Genomic DNA, 20,489 nt, shown 5'->3' on the forward strand with positions numbered 1-20,489 from the left:
TCTGGGGGGAAAAAAGAAAGAAAGAAAGAAAAATTTTATAGGGCCCTATTGTTCAAAATGTTGAAATTGAGACTTTTGGACATTTTTTCACTGAAATAAATTTTTGTAATTAGAGTAAAGTACCGAAAAAAGGTACCGTTGGGTACCGGCACCGAAATTCAGGTACCGATACCGTACCAGTTAAAATGTGAACGGTACCCAACCCTAGTGTTCATGTTGGCATAATCCACCCGTACATTCTCTCACTAAAATTAATCAAGTAACATTGAACAATCGTAATAATTTAATTCCGAAGTCAAATCATAACTGCATTTTTAGGTGTACTGTATCTGTAAGTGTGATGGCAAAAGATTATTTATTTTTTGACACTGATCACAATCAATTTGCTCTCCTCCAGAGTGAATGTCCAGTTATTTTTGAAAATTCTCCTTTGTCTAAACCTATTGTCACACTCAAAACACTGTAATTTCCAAAATTTCCAAAATTGAATGTTTCAAGTCTGTCTCCATTGTTGTTGTATTGTTGCTTATCGGTTAGTTTGTTGCACATTTTTGCACTGCCCTTACAGGGAACACATGCTTACAAAAATCAGGCTGCACACCGCACACAACCCTATTGCGTACTTCTAAAAACAAAATGTACTCTGGGGTTAAGACTTCTTTCCAGTGTGAACTCTCATGTGACTCTTCAGGCTTCCTTTAACCGTGAAACACTTTCCACACTGAGTGCAGGTAAAAGGCTTCTCGCCAGTGTGAATTCTTATGTGAACCTCAAGGTTTGGTTTCCTTGGGAAAGCCCTTCCACAGTGATGGCACATGAAAGGCTTCTCTCCGATGTGAGTTTCTATATGATTCTTTAGATGTTTACGGTCTGTGAAACTGCTTCCACACTGATGGCATTTAAAAGAGTTTTCTTTTAAGTGAATCCTCATGTGGTAATTAAGGGTTAGTTTATGTCTAAAACACTTTCCACACTGATCACATGTGAATGGCTTCTCTCCAGTGTGAATGGTCATGTGAATCTTAAGGCTAACTTTATGTCTGAAACTCTTTCCACACTGTTGGCAGGTGAAAGGCTTCTCTCCGGTGTGAATTTTCATGTGAGATTTCAGGGTTTTCTTGATTTGGAAACTCTTTCCACACTGTTGGCAGGTGAAAGGCTTCTCTTTGGTATGAGTTAGTAAATGATTTTTAAGGCTCTTCTTTTCAGGGAAACTCTTTCCACACTGAAGACATTTAAAACAATTCTCTCCTGAGTGAATCCTCATGTGGTAATTTAGAGTTTCTTTACATCTCAACCTCTTTCCACACTGATCACAAACAAATGGCTTCTCTCCAGTGTGAGATCTCATGTGAATCTTAAGACTTTCTTTTCGTGCAAATCTCTTCCCACAGAACTTGCAGGTGAAAGGTCTCTCGCCAGTGTGAGTTTTCATGTGGCCATTGAGGGTTCCTTTATGTGTAAAGCTCTGTCCACATTGTAAGCATGTGAAAGGCTTCTCTCCAGTGTGAATTCTCATGTGGATTTCAAGGTTTGCTTTTACGGTGAAACTCTTTCCACACTGTTCGCAGATGAAAGGCTTCTCACCCGTGTGAATTCTCATATGGACTTTGAGATTTGGTTTCTGGGTGAATCTTTTTTTACACTGACGACAGGTGAAATTACTCCTAGATTTGGTCTTAGCTCTTTTTCGTGAGGAGGTCTGGTTAGTATGTGTGGCTTTTTCTCCAGTCAAGAAATCATGATGTTTCTCATTTTTCTCTTCCATTTCACTCAGTTCTTGACTCTCCTTGTTCAGTGCCTTCTGGTCTAAGGTGAAAGACAATTACAAGTAAACCTTAGTTTAATGGAACAAAACAACAGAAAAGCAGCATCAAAACCAACATAAAAGAATTAAAGCAACGAGACTAACAACATGTATGCTAGATTCTACATGCACTAAACTCCTGAAAGAGGTATAATCTGAAGGTATAATTTTACGAAACTCTTCTCAATATTGCAAACTCTTGCTTTCTTAAGAAAAAGTCAAATAAATCTGGCAGTTATGAAACCCATTATAAAAACACATTTTGGCCCATGAGAACTGGTTTAGTATAAACAAATATTTTTCATTAATTAATATCCCAAATGTTTAATTAATGTCTAAAACGTTAGTCAGGATTTAAGCCCCGCCATAGCACAAAACATTATAAACATGATATGAATTACGGTTTGGACCTTTTTAAGAACTAGAAAAAAATTATATAAATATATATATATATATATATATACTCAGCGTCATATCCAGCGGTTGTGTTTGGGAAAAAGACGTATGAGTGCTGCCAGCATTAATGCAGAGGTTGAAGGGGTGGGGGGTCAGCCTGTCAGTGCTCAGACCATATGCCGCACACTGCATCAAATTGGTCTGCATGGCTGTCGGCTGAAGACAAGCAGACTAAGGACATGGATTACTGGAACCATGTCCTGTGGTCTGATGAGACCAAGATAAACTTATTTGGTTCAGATGGTGTCAAGCGTGTGGCGGCAACCAGATGAGGAGTACAAAGACAAGTGTGTCTTGCCTACAGTCAAGCATGGTGGTGGGAGTGTCATGGTCTGGGTCTGCATGAGTGCTGCCGGCACTGGGGAGCTACAGTTCATTGAGGGAACCATGAATGCCAACATGTACTGTGTGTTGCTACCCCACTGAAATGATGGTCAATGCTCCTTAACTGATGTTTCCGTAAATGTTTAATCCGTTGACATTCAAGTAGACATATAAATATATATATATATATATATATATATATATACATACAGTATCTCACAGAACTAAGTACACCCTTCACATTTTTGTAGATATTTTATTATATCTTTTCATGTGACAGCACTGAAGAAATGACACTTTGCTACAATGTAAAATAGTGAGTGTACAGCTTGCATAACAGTGTAAATTTGCTGTCCCCTCAAAATAACTCAACACACAGCCATTAATGTCTAAACCGCTGGCCACAAAAGTGAGTACACCCCTAAGTAAAAATGTCCAAATTGGGCCCAAAGTGTCAACTCATGGCAAAGAACTCTCTGAGGATCTGAAAAAAAGAATCGTTGCTCTACATAACGATGCCGTAGGCTATAAGAAGATTGCCAAGACCCTGACACTGAGCTGCAGCACAGTGGCCAAGACCATACAGCGGTTTAACAGGACAGGTTCCACTCAGAACAGGCCTCGCCATGGTCGACCAAAGAAGGTGAGTGCATGTGCTCAGCGTCATATCCAGCGGTTGTGTTTGGGAAAAAGACGTATGAGTGCTGCCAGCATTAATGCAGAGGTTGAAGGGGTGGGGGGTCAGCCTGTCAGTGCTCAGACCATATGCCGCACACTGCATCAAATTGGTCTGCATGGCTGTCGGCTGAAGACAAGCAGACTAAGGACATGGATTACTGGAACCATGTCAGACTTCATATATTCGGTTGAACAAATTGGCAGTCCTTTACACTGTGACATACTGAAGCAGAGCATGATCCCCTCCCTTCGGAGACTGGGCCGCAGGGCCGTATTCCAACATGATAACGACCCCAAACACACCTCCAAGACGACCACTGCCAAGGGTGATGGAATGGCCAAGCATGGGCATCCTCAAACGGAAGGTGGAGGAGCGCAAGGTCTCTAACATCCACCAGCTCCGTGATGTCGTCATGGAGGAGTGGAAGAGGACTCCAGTGGCAACCTGTGAAGCTCTGGTGAACTCCACCCCCAAGAGGGTTAAGGCAGTGCTGGAAAACAATGGTGGGCGCGCAAAATATTGACACTTTGGGCCCAATTTGGACATTTTCACTTAGGGGTGTACTCATTTTTGCAGTCAGCGGTTTAGACATAGTAGACATAGTATGAAAGAAAGAATCTAACAATTCAAACTCGAAAACTGGACTATAGTACATATACTTTCAGATGGAGCGGCATTTACTACACAGAGCTGTAGTTCACTGACAAGATACACAAAACCACATTCATAATCGGCAATGCATCGCCTGCGATTTTGAATGCGATTTTGCGTAGCTTGTCAGTGAACTACGGCTCTGTGTAGTAAATGCCGCTCCATCTGAAAGCACGTGCTGGAGATTTACTACTAATCACAGGAGCGGCTTTACTGACGAGATGCGCATGAAAATCGCATTTGATTTTTTTGTACAGCCCTAACATATATACAAGTCTTTTTGCGACACTGGGTTTCACAATTCTCTCAGGAGACTTTTTTTGCTCACACAGACACATGCACACATACAAATGCACACACACCACACATGCCAAGATGCTGGTCTGAAAAGTCTCACTTCCTTCTCCCATGTCTCATCAATAATCATCATAAGAACCTCTTCTGCTGTAAACTCATTCTTTGCCATGTTTTTGTAATGATATTTTGCACTCCAAACTCTCTAACCTGTTGCGTTCTGTAATTCTCTGTTCAAATTCTCCCTTTTCACGCTTTCGAAAAGCTGCTGGGCAGTTTGCTGAAGGAAATCAGTACATTACCATAATAAGCTGTATCTTGCCTAAAGTCGTCTAGTTGCCAAATTGTCTACTGTCAGGATCAATTTGTATTATTTTTATAAATAAGTTAAGACAGACTTAAGCACTAGTAGATTTTCACAGTGCCAGCTGGATAATAGAGTCAAGAAAATATACCAAAATGGTCACATAGTGACATATGCTTGAGCCTTGAGTGTAATAGGCTACATTCACACTGCGAGCCTTAGTGCTCAATTCCGTTGATTGTTGTTATAAATGTGGCCAATATCAGATTTACAGTATGAACAGATCATGGTTCTGAACTGACCCCCATGCGCAAAAGAATTATACGAACAGATTTTCCCAACAAAATCCACCCAATTGTTTCTCAAAACTAGTCCCAAACTAGCCCAACCATGTTCAGGGAGGTAAACATCACGTTAGTGGGGTCGTGTCAACCCACGAAGTTGAAAAACAACCCACGGCAACAGTGGAAAAAGTAGCCAAATTCCGCTGGGAAACTGGATTTGGCAACACTTCCGCAGCGCACTGTCATACGGAAGTAAACCCGGAGGACATAAAGTAAGTGATTGTGCATTTATTTATAGTGTGATCTGCTGCAGAAGCCAGCAAAATTATGCACAGGCAATATGAAAAATAAAGACAAGGATCAGAATCAGAATGAGAGTGCACGCATACATGATGAGAAGTCTATTAGGTTAGATTAGTGCGCGTGCGCATTTAGAGTGCGTTCTTTCACGGCATGATTCAGTCTATTAAAATGCATCACAAAATTCAAGATATGGGGCCTTTACATCATTTCATATCGTTCAGGGGTAGGCAACGTCAGTCCTGGAGTGCCGATGTCCTGCAGAGTTTAGCTCCAACCCTGAAAAAAAACCTCACTTGTCTGTAGCCTTAGTAATCCTGAAGACCTTGATTAGCTTGTTCAGGTGTGTTTGATTAGGATTAGAGCTAAACTCTACAGGACAGCGGCACTCCGACGTTGCCTATCCCTGATATATTTAATCAGTATCACAAGAAGAGTGCCGTTTCTTCCAAAAATCATCATGATTACAAATGTGATATTGATTTTATACAACTGTTCAATAAAAAAAGAAGTTAATATTAAGAGACTTACGTTTTAGACACGATATCGCCTGTTTTTGCTCTATTTCGCCAACAAAAACAATTCCAAGCAGTCACAGCGCTGTTTTGCGTCTCTGAGCAGCATGAGGGCATTTCGTTCCCGAATGAATCATTCGTTAAATGATTCGGTTCAATCGCAATGACTCACTTATTAACAGTGACTTGCTGCCACCTGCTGGCGGTTTTAATTTCACATTTAAAGTTTCAAATATTTCAAATATCAGTATTCAACGTTTTATGTTTACAATATTAAAATATTATTTATGCATGTGTAACTGCAGGCTAAATGCATTCATGTCCTGCATTAATCAGTGTGTAAATTAGGGCTGCACGATAAATCGCATGCGATATTTATTGTGCATCTTGTCAGTAAAGACGGTTCTGTACTCAGCGGTAAATCTCCATCACCTGCGGGCTTTCACATTGAGCAGCATTTACTACACAGAGCCGTTGTTCACTGACAAGCTGCGCAAAACCACGTTCATATTCGTGTGATTTTTTGCGTAGCTCGTCAGTGAACAACGGCTCTGTGTAGTTAATGCTGCTCAATGTGAAAGCCCGCAGGTGATGGAGATTTACCGCTGATTACAGAACTGGCTTTCTGACAAGATGCGCATTAAACATCGATTGCGATTTATCGTGCAGCCCTAATGTAAATGCATCTAAATGCCATTTCAGATGCAGCTTCTGTGTTTCCTCTGCATTGCAAAGATGAATTTGCTTGATAACAGCCCAAATGTCTTATTATAATTGACTGATTAAATATAAGAATTTGACTCAAATGATAATGCACACTTTTAGAAAAGATGGCTTTAAGGTAAAAATGACCATAAAAGGTAAAAATCTATTTAAACTTATTGGAAAAAGATTCATTTCTGTCACTGCTGTGAACTGACCACCACACAGATAGAGAAGAGAAAATTGTAGGAGTCAGCTGTCCACTGTAGTCCTTAAGATATCAGCACAGTAACACTCAGTCAAATTATTGTTATCGATAAAATCCCAGAAAATATCGAGAGATCATTTTTTGTCAATATCGCACGTTCGGTGCAACTGGCAGAGCTGAAAGTAAAATTTAACACCGCATACACCATCCTAACCCTCGGCAAAGAAGAACTTAACTTTAGGTTGTTTACAAAAGAAATCTGTCAGTGTTCTTTTCATTTTCTCTCTTCTTCAGCCCTTTCTTTTTCTCGCGGTAGTTAGCGGAAAGCAGTGACTGGGTGATTGACAGCTAATATTAACCAATACAAAATCTGCATTAAAGTTAAGAATGTAAGGATAAAATCTGTTAATATATAATTTGTAGTTGTGATGCTCATACATTTTTGGTGAGTGCTCCTAAATTTTTGAAGTTGGGAGCACCAGTGCTACCAAGTAAAAAAGTTAATTTCGAGCCCTGCACTTGTAGGTGAAAATGTATGAATCCTTTCACGTGAAGGCAACATACTTTTATTTTATTTATATAATTATAAATTTTTATCCCCTGTGATAAGTAGAGATAACGTTTTGATTTTGAAAAGTGACGGCAGTCTGAACAGATTAAAAGATTTTGTACGACAAGTTTCTCTTGTTGCAGTTGTGAAAAATATTCATGAACGATTTCCTTAAACTCAAATGAAACTGGATTATTTGTTTTGGCTGAACGGAAAAAACTTCTGTGCTATTTTTATGTCTTTATTTCTGTAGAGTTCAATATTTTAATAAGTGAATTACTAAATGACTGACTTTAACTTTCGAGAATGAAAACCAACCTGTTTGTTCCTCAGCATCTTCTTGTTTGACTCTGAATGTTTCTTCAATCTTCACGTCTTCGCTCTCCTCTTTAATAAACGCCATCTTTATAATAGTGTGTCACGAGTCTCAGTTGCTTCAGCAGGAGGTTCTCTCTGTGTTTGGACACTCTGTCCTGTTTAAGATGAGGATAATTAACAGAAAGACACATAAATCCAAACTAATTCTCTGGGTGTGTCTCAATCAGCTCCCTGTAGTTCAGTAGCCAGCACACTAGTAAGGGAGTCAGTCAGAGTGAGAGTTAATGGACTTACATCACCTGAGAAGACAAAAAAAAAAAAAAAAGACCTCCAAACTTGCACTACGCATTAATAAAACAACAAGTATACAGACAATTAAAATCTAATTATTTATATTGGTATTTAATAACAAACTGCAAAAGTTTCATATTTAGGCACTGCAATGCATTTTTTGGTATTTAAGGATTTGTAGGTTATATTTGATAGATTGCACTTTTATGAACACATTTCTATTGATTTGATAAAGCTGCCGTTACACATGTTTGTTGTTCTCGCTGCATTTACACGAGCGCTTCGAAACAGTGAATTATTTTGATTCAATTGAGTTTCGAAAAGTTCAGTTTCTCTCATCACTAACTTGCAGTGACCGAATTCGTGTTTATGATAAACTGATTCACAATATCGTGAGCGAAATGAGACGCACCTTTTCTGTTAGTCATGTGTGGATGCTTTTTTCGCACACAAAATAACGACAGTGTTACAATATTATTTCCAAATGCTATATTCACCTTTAAAGCTTAACAACGTTAACCTTTCTTCAGTCGAATCACAACAGATGCAGATGCACAACTTATGACGTCACATCGCCAGACCAAAATAAAAGTCCTGCAGCCGATTGCACAAACTGACTAGTCGTACAAAGTTAGCCATCTAGTTTTTTTAAATTCACTTCAATCCAATAAAAAAAGTAGATTTTCTAAGTCTATTTTGAATCTGAAATGTAAGTCTATTTACCCCACAAGTATAGTACCAGTAAATGTTCACCTTGTGGGGACATTTCTTGGTTATAAATCATACAGAATTACCTTTTTTTGAAAATCTAAAAATGCAAAACGTTTTCTGTGAGGGGATAGAAAATACAGCTTGTACAGTATAAAAATCATTACATCTTTGGAATGTCCCCATAAAACATGGAAACCCAACATGTGTGTGTGTGTGTGTGTGTGTGTGTGTGAATAGTTTCAGATGTGATGTATGAGTAAAAAAAAAAAAAAAGTGTTAAAAAGAGTATGAATTAATAAAGTTCATGCATGTGTCGGTAATAAAATGTATATAAAAGTTAGTGTATTTTTCTAATATTAAGTGGATTGCATGAAGTTCATTTGAGTCTAAGATACCTCAATAAAGGTATTTCTAAAAAAAATAATAAATAATGATCTTTCAAGAATCAGTAGAAGATAAATGTAAGTAGAACAAGTGAGAGGGCAGTGGAGACAGAAGAAGAGCTTAATATGATCCGATCCATCAAAGACCGACAGCATCTCTGTCTTCTTGTCAGTCGAGCAGCAGTTACAAACACCAGCAATAGTATCAAACAATCAGATTCTGTGTCCCACCAACATCAAATCAATATGCAGCTGTTTATTTACATCAGGTTTCATGAACTGTGCCAAAGGCAATCTTGTAGATCATTGTCTGCATGAATGTAAACACTGCTTGTAAGCAGTTGAGGGTATGACATGCTAAAGGCAAAATGTGTTTTGAAGTTCATTGAAAACAGCAAGGGAGGACTTTGCCTGACATGGAATGAGTTGTCTATCCAGCACAATGCGTTCAGTTAGACTGAAACGAGGTAAACACATTAGAAACATAAAACCTAAATACATGACGCATAACAGCTCGCTAGCACAGTATATTCTATTGCCTCCCTTATCCTCATCTTGGGCAATGTGTTCCTTACCACCAGAAGGTGACAAAAGGAAAGCCAGGAGTAAAATAGAAGACATGTCACTGTCCTACCCTGCAAACATGAGGGATTCTTCTATGGTATCGCTGCCATGTCTGAAGAGCACTGAAGTTTCTCACTGCCTCAGCTGATGATGCAGAAACCACAAGCAATAAGAGGACCAGTGTCTCCACTTGCTTGAAGAGTCCACAAACCCCAGGTATCATATTCTTCAAAAAATATTAACCATTTCTGTGTACATTTTGTGTTTATATAATGTACTAAACATGGCCATCTGCAGTTTTAGAGAAGGTAACTCCAGCTCAGGGTACAATTCAACAATGCTGTCGACTTAAATGATGTTATTACCTCCAGTACTGCCAAGACAAAGAAGAAGGAACAACTGGACCTGTAGAAAAATCATGGTACTTGGATGGCTACTCATGGTGACCCCCCCATACAAAGACTTGGACCGGTTGCTAAAAGTGTCAGGATGATGATGGAGATAAAGGGTGGACCAAACATCAGGCCAGAATTTTGAAAAAGTCAGGTCAACTGAGTAACTAAACTGTAATAAAAACAGATTGTTTGTCACTAATACCAAATACCTTTTAAAGGCACAATATGTAAGATTTTTTTTATCAAAATATCCCAAAACCACTAGAACAGTGTTATATATTTTGCTGACTTGTGTACTTACATTATCCCAAATGTTTCGAAGAATGTTTAAATCCAGAGAAATAAGCAATTTTAACTAGTGACACAGACCGTGTCCATAGTGTCATTGTGTCACCTGTCAATGACGTCATACACCCTCAAATTGTTCAGGTTTTATTTTGTTGAAAACATGGAAACACCAAAGACACTTTAATGTTATGCATTTTATTACACAGGTGACAAACGCACAGAGGAGCATTATAATGGAACTTTCAATACACTCAAATGTATCTAGTATAAAACAGCGCTGTTTTTTCCCCACATACGCATGCCCGGAAGAAGCAGAAGTGGTCGACTGTGGCATAATAAAAGCTCTGCTGCTATCGAGCCGTGCATCGCGCTCGTCGTTCATTAGCAATCACTTCATTGGCCTCGTTTCGCTTCCCCGACTTTTAGCCCCACCCTGCTTCATACTACAGTGACCTTAATAAGTCTTTAATGTATTAGCTCATCAATTAACATGATTTCTGCCTGAGTCCCGTCGGATTGCATCGGCTGTGGGGATGAAGATGACAACTTCCATGATTCCACACTCAGTCCCGGCGTCATCAAACTACGCCTTTGTTTCTTGTTTGTTTTGAATATGCGCCCTCTAGCGACAAAAACTTTAAGGCAAGTCATTTCGCTCGGCAGCCATCTTTGAAACACCTCTCAGGCAGCTACTTCACTTATGCAAGTACAGCTCATATCTCGAACATCAAATTCTCTAAAGCTGTTCATCAAGGCTACTCAAATCGAGACAGATTGTTGTGTTCGCAGATTCTCTCCGATGACACTTAAATTCGAGGAATTCTTTGAGGAGAATGGGACTGGATGTGGCCTCGACACTAAGAGTCGTGAGAAGTTTGTCATCCCCCATATAGGATGCTCTCGTCTCGACAGACGTGAAGAATGAGGACAGCCAGCGCACGTCGAACACTTTTCCTATCCTGCGAGCATGTATCCCCAAGTCGGAAGCTGCAGACTCAAACTCTCTCATATATTTGTGGCTTTGAGAGAAAAATGAGTGCACTGAACATCTGAAAATGACTTGCATCTGTAATATGTTTTACAGCATCATGGACTGCAAGTTCTAACTTGTGATTCATACAGTGAATGGCTGTGAGGTTGGGGTTAATCTTTTCACGCAGGAGTGTGGCCGCTCCTCTGTATCGGCCCATCATAGCAGCAGCCCCATTAGTTGCAAAGCCAACAAGCCGCGAGCGCAACATGTCTTCAGAGATGCCCTGCGATCAAGACTTTTTAACAGGATGTTACAGATGGCTGCCTCAGTGCACGACTGCAGTTCAACAAGTTGAAAGAAGAAGTTGCGAATTTCACCTTCATAGGGAATTCTAATGTAGATGATCAGGCATGTTTTATTTGACACAGCTGCGCTCTCATCAATGAGAATACTGAATTTATCAGATGACTTTTTGATGAAGTCCACTAACTGAGCTGTCATTTTTTCTCCAATAAACATGAGCATATTACAACAAGCATTGCCAGAATGAAGCACGTTTCCCAGGTTTACACCGTTGAGCTGTTGCAGTTCTACCAGCTGGGCTGGATTTTAAATGAGAGGTCGTTTTGGCAGATAATATAGTCTGTGCGCATGCAATTCTTAGTCACTTTTAAACTCTTCTTATTATGTTTTCTCCACAACGCTGCACTGCTTTTTCAATTGTGGTTTCTTGTCTTCTCTGCAAAATTTCTATGCATTTCACATGGGACTGGCACTTTGCATGTTTACTTGGCTTTTATGCCATTAATGAATGTAGAGTCAATGTGAAGCCTCTCTTTTGTATACGGTCCTAAATCTTTAATGTCAGAGCAAGCTGTACACTGAATTGACCCCTCTGTGGTAACAGCAAGCCACTCTCGACCCTCTCTCTATTTTGCAAAGCGTTCCGGATCAATGCAGCCCCCAACCGTAGCCTGAGAAGACACATCATTAGCATGTAAGCCTGGATCGTTCATTACATTAGCGTCATCATGGGGGTTTCCCTCTTTGCTTAAAACAGTAGCTCCTATAGTCTCATTCTCAGAATTTCTAGGATTTTTTTTTGTGATGGTCCTGTAAAATATGCTGATATGCTGCTCTGAATTCTTTTCATTTTTCTCTTATTTTGCTAGTTGTAATTTCTCGCTGACATTGACCGTTAGTTGGTGCTTGGTGACATTTTGAAAAGATGTGCATGGAAGGCCACTGGAAGAGGATCGCACCATTGTCCTAGACGCGGTGTCATCTCTATTGTCACACGAGCGGGACTTGGAGCGGGAGCGCTATAGTGAAAGTCTGTTTCTGGTTTTATTATTGTTTGTGCTAACAGCTCTTCACTTAGATATATTTTTAAAATATAAAATTTTTTTAGGCATTTTATATCTATTTTTGAAGAAGCATTAAAGGGGTCATATGATGCTGCTAAAAATAACATTATTTGGTGTATTGAAATGTGTTTATGCGGTTTAAGGTTCAAAAAACACATTATTTTCCACATACTGTACATTATTGTTTCTCCTCTATGCCCCGCCTTTCTGAAACGCGTCGATTTTTACAAAGCTCATTGGTCTGAAAAAGCGAGGTGTGCTGTGATTGGCCAGCTATCCAGTACGTTGTGATTGGCCGAATACCTCAAGCTTGTGACGGAAATGTTACGTCCCTTACCATATTGTGATTCCTGCGGCAACCACATGTGACGAGCCCGGGCTGGACTCCGCTTCGTCCACAGTGAAAGCCGATCTGGCGATCGACAGCTCGAAGTTGAAGTATTTCCTCAGCGACCAGCACGGATCAGCCCCAGGAAGTGCCAAGCAAAGCTCATTGGTCTGAAAAAGCGAGGTGTGCTGTGATTGGCCAGCTATCCAGTACGTTGTGATTGGCCGAATACCTCAAGCTTGTGACGGAAATGTTACGTCCCTTACCATATTGTGATTCCTGCGGCAACCACATGTGACGAGCCCGGGCTGGACTCCGCTTCGTCCACAGTGAAAGCCGATCTGGCGATCGACAGCTCGAAGTTGAAGTATTTCCTCAGCGACCAGCACGGATCAGCTCCAGGCATGACGAAGCGATATCGTCCTCTTTTGGAAGGCCAAACAAGTAGTTTCGCTTTCACAACGAAGCACACAGCGCCTTCACGACATGGCTGCGGCGGCAACAATACTACAGCGAGATTACATTGCCGGGTTTCGGCACCAATGTAACAACGTTCGTAGATCGGGAAGAAGGAGGCGGGAACCAGCGAACATTTAAACATAACTTTAGTAATAAAATAAACACAAAACTGAAAATAGCGCGACAGCCCTTCACGGATGACTGCCGCGCATAAACAGAACCAAAACAACATAAATAGTCCAGGCCTGGTCCTCTCTTGTCTTGCACTGTCGTCGCTCCTACTTTTATCCTTCCGGATCTCCTCCGTGGGACTTGAGACCAGTGAGTGGCGCAGGTGTCGCTCATTATCAATTACTCCACCGGCCTCACTCTGCTCCCACGGCTCTCAGCCCTGCCCCACTCGTCACAGTCCTTTTTTAGGCCATGTTTGAAAAATTTAGTTTTTTAATTAAATCTAAAAATAAAAAAGCCAAAATATTTAATGCTTTATTTAATTATTTTAGCATTGATAATTAACTTAATTTGTAGTTAACTAGTTAAGTATTTAAATAATTAACCCTTCTAGGCTGTTGGTGTCTGGGCTTATTTATTTATTTATTTCTAAATGACAAGAGACTTTGTGACTTCCTGCACTTGCTATACTTCATAGTCATTTTATAATAAATCTAGAAGCAAGACGTGAGAAAAACTAGGGAGTTGAAATGGCAAGTGAGCTAATGGGTGATCCTCTGCTGCCATCTACTGGATATAATGGCAATTTCATGTAATTTTCATCTTAAGTCTTTGTTTTCCACCAGGAGACGATTTTTTCCTGACTTCTTCATGAATGAAAGTGAACATTTAAAGTGATTTTTGGCAGAGTTAGAAAATAATAATAAAGGCTTCCCTGCATCCCTGACGAGTTGTCTGGCAATAAATGTTTCTTCAAGTATGGAACAACAACACTGAAGTATGATTAGTCAATGAAATCTTTTGAACTGTGAGCGGTTTTTAAAAAAAATGTTTAAACACAACATATAACAGTCAGAGACATTAACAATTCCATAACAATTATTAGTTAACATTTTATCAACATTTTTAGTTAACAAAAACTCCGGTTTCAGTGTTATCATGTAGACAGCAAAACCGGAGTTTTTGGCTTGTGACGTCGGAGCATGTGCTGTTATCTCTGCCTACTGGAAACTTTTTCAGGCTTCTGATTGGCCAACATGGCTTTACGGTTGAGATTATATCGCCACCTTTTAGTTTGGCATGCTCTTGACAGTGCTTCATAGCATGCGTTTGCGTTTTAATGTGGACGGAGATTTTTTTTTTAAATGGAGGAAGGAAAAACTCCGTAATACCTGTGTATGTATGGACATGGCCTTAGATGGCACCATTGCCTTTGTTGTTGGGAAAGGCACACATCTTCTGGTATAATACCCAACATACAGAGAGCAGGGTTTTTGTGTAGTGTTAGGCTGAAATGTTATTAACAAAATGTACAATCTTTTCCTGCATTTCCTAAACGTTATCACACTCATACAACATAGTACTAATATCAGTATTTCAGTGTGGAAAGAGATTCGGTTATAAACCATCCCTTGATTCCCACATGAGAATTCCCACTGGAGAAAACCCTCACACCTGCAAACTGTGTGGGAAGAGCTTTTCACCAAAATAATCTCTTAAGGCTCACATGGACATTCATACTGGAGAGAAGCCATTTGTTTGTGTTCAGTGTGGAAAATCAACACATGAGGGTTCACTCAAGTGAGAACTGCTTTAGATGTCATCAGTGTGAAAACAGTTTTAAACATAAAGCAAGCCTTAGGACTCACACAAGACTTCACAACTGAGAGAAGCCTTACACATGTTCTCAGTGTGGAAAGTGTTTTACAGATGAATAGCCATTAATGCTCACATTAATATGTTTTACATGTCGTCAGTGTGGAATGAGTTTCAAAGACAGGAAACACCATAGCAATCATGTAATAACACTGGAGAGAAGTGTGCTATCAAGCTAAATTTACATGCACCCATTAGTAATCTGAAAAACGGTCATGTAAACACTTCAATCAATCCAATTGAGCTTGATCCAAATAAATTTTTTATCAGATTGAAGAGGTGGTGAAATAATAAAATAAGACCTGCAATAATTTCATCAGTACACAGCAAAATCTTACTGTGTTACATGTTACATTTGGTATTTAACAAAAACTTTGCTGAAATCACATAGTGTACCCAGCCTTAGAACACTTTAACGGCGACAGCAAAGTGAGCAAAGGTAAAGTGAGCGCTGTGTGCCAAACAGAAAAACTTATCGGCTGATGTCGATATTTGAAAAATGCCAAATCGACCACTACTTGTAAGCAGTCTTGTTAAAGTAGTCAATCCTTAACGCTGCACCTTGTAATAAATAAAAATAAAAATAAAAAAACCTATAGTACAAAGCACAACAAAAATGAAAAAAAGCTTCTAATTCCCACTAACTGAGCAAAAATGTTACTTTATAAACAACTCATGGCCTTTGTGGCATTTACATACCAATGTTTATGCCACCTAACATCATCACACTCTCCAAATAATTGCCTTGTCGAGTTACGGTGCAGAACTCCATCACACAAGAAAAACTCGGAGGAGCGCAACTCGCAACGGAGGAGACTGGTGTATATTGTGATGTTCCGTGCTGTAGTGCCATGGTGTCTTCTGGCATTTCCATCACTGGTTTTGATGCTATCAATGTATGTTGTGTTAAGAGTGACACAAAAGACAATCTGAAATCTGATTTGAGCAGCCAGAGCAACCAGACTGAGACACATCTGTAAAAATCTGATTGAAATAACATTTCAAACCACCTCCAAATGTGTTTTAAATCATATTTGGGGGGACAGATTTCATATCTTTATTTATTTTTTTGCTGTCCAGACTTCAAAAAACTAATCTTGGATGTGCAAAAAAAGCATATTTTGATGATAGTCTGAACATAGTCTATATTCTCTTTCTAATGTTATGATGATTCCTGGGTCTCTGTCACCAAACATAGCATCCTCTCCCAAAATCAAATTTAAATTCCTTGATCTAACTGAGAAGCATGTTCCCTGATGGAAACAGGTTGTGGTGCACTGGTTCTTGAAGCTTCTTGGCTTGGCAGATATGGCTTATACATTTGATGGCTTCAAGACAGGCATGAGGAACCACATTTATTGTGTTGATAAACACCAGAGGCTGCATCATAATTGTTTCAAAATATTTTTTTTTTTTTTGCTGTCCAGACTTCAAAAAACTAATCTTGGATGTGCAAAAAAAAGCATATTTTGATGATAGTCTGAACATAGTCTATATTCTCTTTCTAATGTTATGATGATTCCTGGGTCTCTGTCACCAAACATAGCATCCTCTCCCAAAATCAAATTTAAATTCCTTGATCTAACTGAGAAGCATGTTCCCTGATGGAAACAGGTTGTGGTGCACTGGTTCTTGAAGCTTCTTGGCTTGGCAGATATGGCTTATACATTTGATGGCTTCAAGACAGGCATGAGGAACCACATTTATTGTGTTGATAAACACCAGAGGCTGCATCATAATTGTTTCAAATGGCTTCAGAATGCAAATTTAACTTATAGCCATGTCAAGCATGTCATACAGCAGCTCTGAGAAAAATTTACACTGCAGTCAGATGTTCTTCTTCATCTCCTTCCAAATTTATAGGCACTGTAGTCCATAGTCTTTTGATTACTTGATCCTTCAATCCTCCCAGTACAAAAAGGTGTAGAGCCTTATCTATCATATGAAATCCAGTAAGAACAATAAGCCTTTTGTTCTCTCTTACTTGACCCACTGGCATTGCACTGTCTGAGGGAATTATAAAAGAGCTTCTCAGTTCATTTTGCTTAGAAGTAAAACACATAATGGGCAGTATCAGCTCAAATATCCGTAGAGATTCACACACTCTTTCAACTAGTATAACAAATGAGAGAAATTGCAAATTTTAATTAACAGTTCTTAAGCTTACCTGTATAATTCTCTGACCATAGACAACAGAAATGGTCAATTATTTGAGCTCATGTGGCCATGCTTCATTCGGTAGCAAGAGTTGGGGTATGGGGTTCTGCATTTCTACAATTCTGTCTAGGTCATCATTTGTTATGTCTATATATAGGTCAGAAGGTCAGTGATAATGGAGAAACAATGGTATCGCTATTAAAAGAGAAACACACAGCTTATTACAATCCACAATACAAAAAGATATGAGCTAATTCTAAAATTATTTAGAAAGTACAGACAACTATACTGCATGTCTTTAGGCCTGTTCACACCAAGAACAATAACTATAAAGATAAGTTTTAAAAAATCTTCTAAATTTAAGAGAATGGGACTTAAATTTTCATAAAAATATTTGTAATTGGTTTGTAAAAGGTCTTTATACAAGTTGGGTCTGTGCATTTATGCTGTTTTGACCAGCAGGTGTTATCAGCATGTGGCGTGGTCATTTTGCGAGGCAACTGGAATATCAGAGTTTCGAAAAGCTTTGTTTCTCCAATCCAATTTCAGGAGAGCAGCACCAGGGCAATTGGTTTTACAGCAAGACCAGCATACATACTGTAACGGGGCTGACAAGATGCGAGACGTGCGGATCCATGTGCAAGCCTTTTATTTAAGCAGAAGAGGTCAGAAACACAGGCAGGGTCGAACAATGGCAAACAGGTATACGGCGGGCAAGACACAAGAATAATCCTAGGTCTAACGTAGGTCAACTAACGAAGAACAGAATCAAGGGCGAGACTAGAGGGGATAAATCCAGGAAAACAGGCAAAGATCAGAAACCGGGAAAACAGACAAGGCAAGACTAGGCTAGGCTAGACTGGGCTGGGCTGGGCTGGGAAACTAACGAGGGCTCTGTAAAGTAGCTATCACTGCTTGCGATAAGCGCATACAATATTCGGCAGAGAATGGTTGTTTGAGTGAGTGTTAAATAGTGAGTGAGTAATATGAAACAGCTGTGTGCAATCAGTTCTGTGTGCAATCAGTGCAATGAATGATGGGATATGTAGTTCGGGATGATATGCAACAGTTTGTGTAGTGGGAGAGTCAATGTAATGGAAAGGGTGACCTCTGATGGTAAGCAGACGGAAGTTCATGGACCGGATTCATGACACATACAAACAAGGCAATTTAAAATACATTAAAATAACTTTAAAAATGCAAAACAATATAAAAAAACACACAATATAACAACTCAAGACAACAACAGGTCCAGACAACATCACCACTATCTGCTATCCCGTTCCTCCATGCTTGAATTTAACAGAGAAATAGCCGTGAAAATGATTGAATGTCTGTACCTCTTACTCCTGATGGAGGGGAATCTAAACCTGAGGGTTAAAACTAAAACTTAAAATAAAGAGGTTAAGAACAAACTGTTAAAATTTGTCAAGCTTTTCTGACTACCTGGCAGTTGTATTGGTAGGTAGAGTGACTCTACTGAGCAATTATTTGCAGGAATCGACTGTCACACCACTGGACAAAATCATCTACCACAGGGCTATGATCATTTTTGGGGGCACGTATTAGGCTGACAATAGCTGAATCTTCTGCAGATCTTAAGATAAATCTGTTATCATGCCTGTTCTGCGTTCACCAGTATCTAAAATATACACGAGTGGAGAAAGGACACATCCCTGAGGGGAACCCTGTGGATGAACCATTCCTTAGGAAAACAACCATTCACCCTTGCTCTCTGAAAATTTCAGCTTTTGGATGCAGCTTTAGATATATATTAGATAGAATTGAAGTATGCATGCATTTTAAAGGGCTTCAGTGTGTTTACATTAGAATTTAGGATAGCTGTAGCTTGAACAGTCTTGGCTTATTTAAACATTCCATCAATGTACTTCTGTGGGATTTTTGGAAGTTTTGATAATCCATTTTTAGGAAAACTGTAAAGCCACGAACACACTAAACAACTGTCAGTCTGATTATGAATGTAATTTGCTTGTGACAACTGATCATGCCCAACCGGTCCAGGTCTTTTCCAGTTGGGCTCAGTACGTGTTTAAAGTTGGCAGATAAAGTGTACGGTGTCTAAAGACTCTAATATATATATAGTCTTAGATCCTTCCTGTGCTATTCCTATTTTTTTTCTCTCTGAATATATTTTTCTCTCTTTTTTTATACATTGAAGTCATACCACAAGTGAACGGATAAAGAAAGAAGCTGTGATACAGTCACTGAAAGTAACAGGTAGGCTTTTATTTTGATCAAATTCATTAAGACCTTTCATGCAAAAACAGTTGGAGCATGCTGGGAAAGCGCACAGATAGCAAGGTGACATTGATCAAATGTTGAGTTCTCATTAAACCATCATCTTGGTTGAGACTGACATTTCAATGTTGAACGTATGTTGGATCAGCTTTGAAAGTTTGATGAATTCATTAATTTATCATTCTAATTCAAAATGTATCATTAGGAGGCTCCAATGCCAATGAAAAGCATTCCAAATATTAGTTAAGCCAAGTTGTTATGGTAGATGATGGCGTTTATGATGAACCATCTTAAGTAAACAATAAAGTACACTTGAATGCACTAAAAAATACTTAGCAAAAATACAAGCAAGTACATTTGTAGTACATTCTTTTTTTTTGTGCTAATAAAATTATAAAAGGTATACACTATAAATACACTAATTAAAAGTATATTTATACTTTAGTAGTACTTCAGTGCACTTGAAAATGTATACTAAATACCACTGTAACAATTCCCCACAAAGCGAGGGAACTACACAAATAAAACAAGGGGAGGACGAACTAGTGTATCAAAGAAATCTCACAAGCCAATATCCAATATCCAAGCAATATTAACAGCAGGTACAACCAAGACGAAATAATACAATTCTTCAGTGTGTGACTGTGTGCATGTGTAAAGTCTCTCTATGTCTCAACCGTGTATTATATACAAAAAAGGAGAGAAAATAGTTCAGATCGGTCTCACCGGTAATGTCTTTCACTGCGGTCAAGGCAGCCGCACTTCAGAAAAACACGGTCAAGCCAGCCACGAGTGAAATTACGGTGCACATGTATTACTATAATTACGGTAATAGCAGGAACAACACAGAGGGAACGCACTTTCAGAGCGCTTTTCATCTAGACGCCCAGAATTGAGATATAATGAAATTTTTAAGGATTTTTTTTGCCCTTCTGCTTTAATATTTGTGTAATTTATTGTTTTCTTTGACTGTTCTGTATTACTATAATTTTCAAAGGATAATATTACACTTTAGAAGGCTATAAAGACCTTATTTCTAATAAGTAGAAAAAAGAATGGTCAGTTCTTATACGGGACGTCCCATACTATATACAC

The 20,489-nt window shown here is 39.1% G+C and overlaps 2 protein-coding genes across 3 annotated transcripts in view; one reads left to right on the forward strand and one right to left on the reverse strand.

The window, feature by feature from the left end:
- Positions 1–221: 221 nt before the first annotated feature.
- Positions 222–8,255, reverse strand: LOC107569554 (gastrula zinc finger protein XlCGF8.2DB-like). 2 transcript variants are annotated; one of them, XM_016255669.1, is made up of 3 exons: positions 8,181–8,255; positions 7,393–7,547; positions 222–1,809 (listed from the first exon to the last, which is right to left on the reverse strand). In XM_016255669.1, exons 2-3 carry the CDS (start codon positions 7,475–7,477, stop codon positions 650–652), a joined length of 1,245 nt encoding a protein of 414 aa, XP_016111155.1. In that variant the 5' UTR covers positions 7,478–7,547; positions 8,181–8,255; the 3' UTR covers positions 222–649. The 2 variants fall into 2 exon arrangements, with proteins under 2 accessions (XP_016111155.1, XP_016111156.1); XM_016255670.1 differs by lacking the exon at positions 7,393–7,547 and having other exon boundaries at positions 8,204–8,226.
- Positions 8,256–17,536: 9,281 nt separating this feature from the next.
- Positions 17,537–20,489, forward strand: part of LOC107569559 (gastrula zinc finger protein XlCGF8.2DB-like) — a 23,972-nt gene continuing 21,019 nt past the window's right edge. Inside the window, exons 1-2 of the mRNA XM_016255676.1 lie at positions 17,537–17,549; positions 19,192–19,203. The gene's annotated coding sequence lies outside the window, so the exon portion shown is untranslated. The remainder of the gene's footprint in view (positions 17,550–19,191; positions 19,204–20,489) is intronic.

This window comes from Sinocyclocheilus grahami, unplaced genomic scaffold, assembly GCF_001515645.1.
Source record: "Sinocyclocheilus grahami isolate Dianchi unplaced genomic scaffold, SAMN03320097.WGS_v1.1 scaffold1358.1, whole genome shotgun sequence".
Taxonomy (NCBI): Eukaryota; Metazoa; Chordata; class Actinopteri; order Cypriniformes; family Cyprinidae; genus Sinocyclocheilus; species Sinocyclocheilus grahami.

Bases quoted from the DNA above. Each gene is read 5' to 3' on its own strand.
- LOC107569554 (XM_016255669.1), bottom strand. From the start codon at position 7,477: ATGGCGTTTATTAAAGAGGAGAGCGAAGACGTGAAGATTGAAGAAACA. The intron at 1,810-7,392 runs GTTGGTTTTCAT...CTTTCACCTTAG, and splicing joins AGATGCTGAGGAACAAACAG to ACCAGAAGGCACTGAACAAG.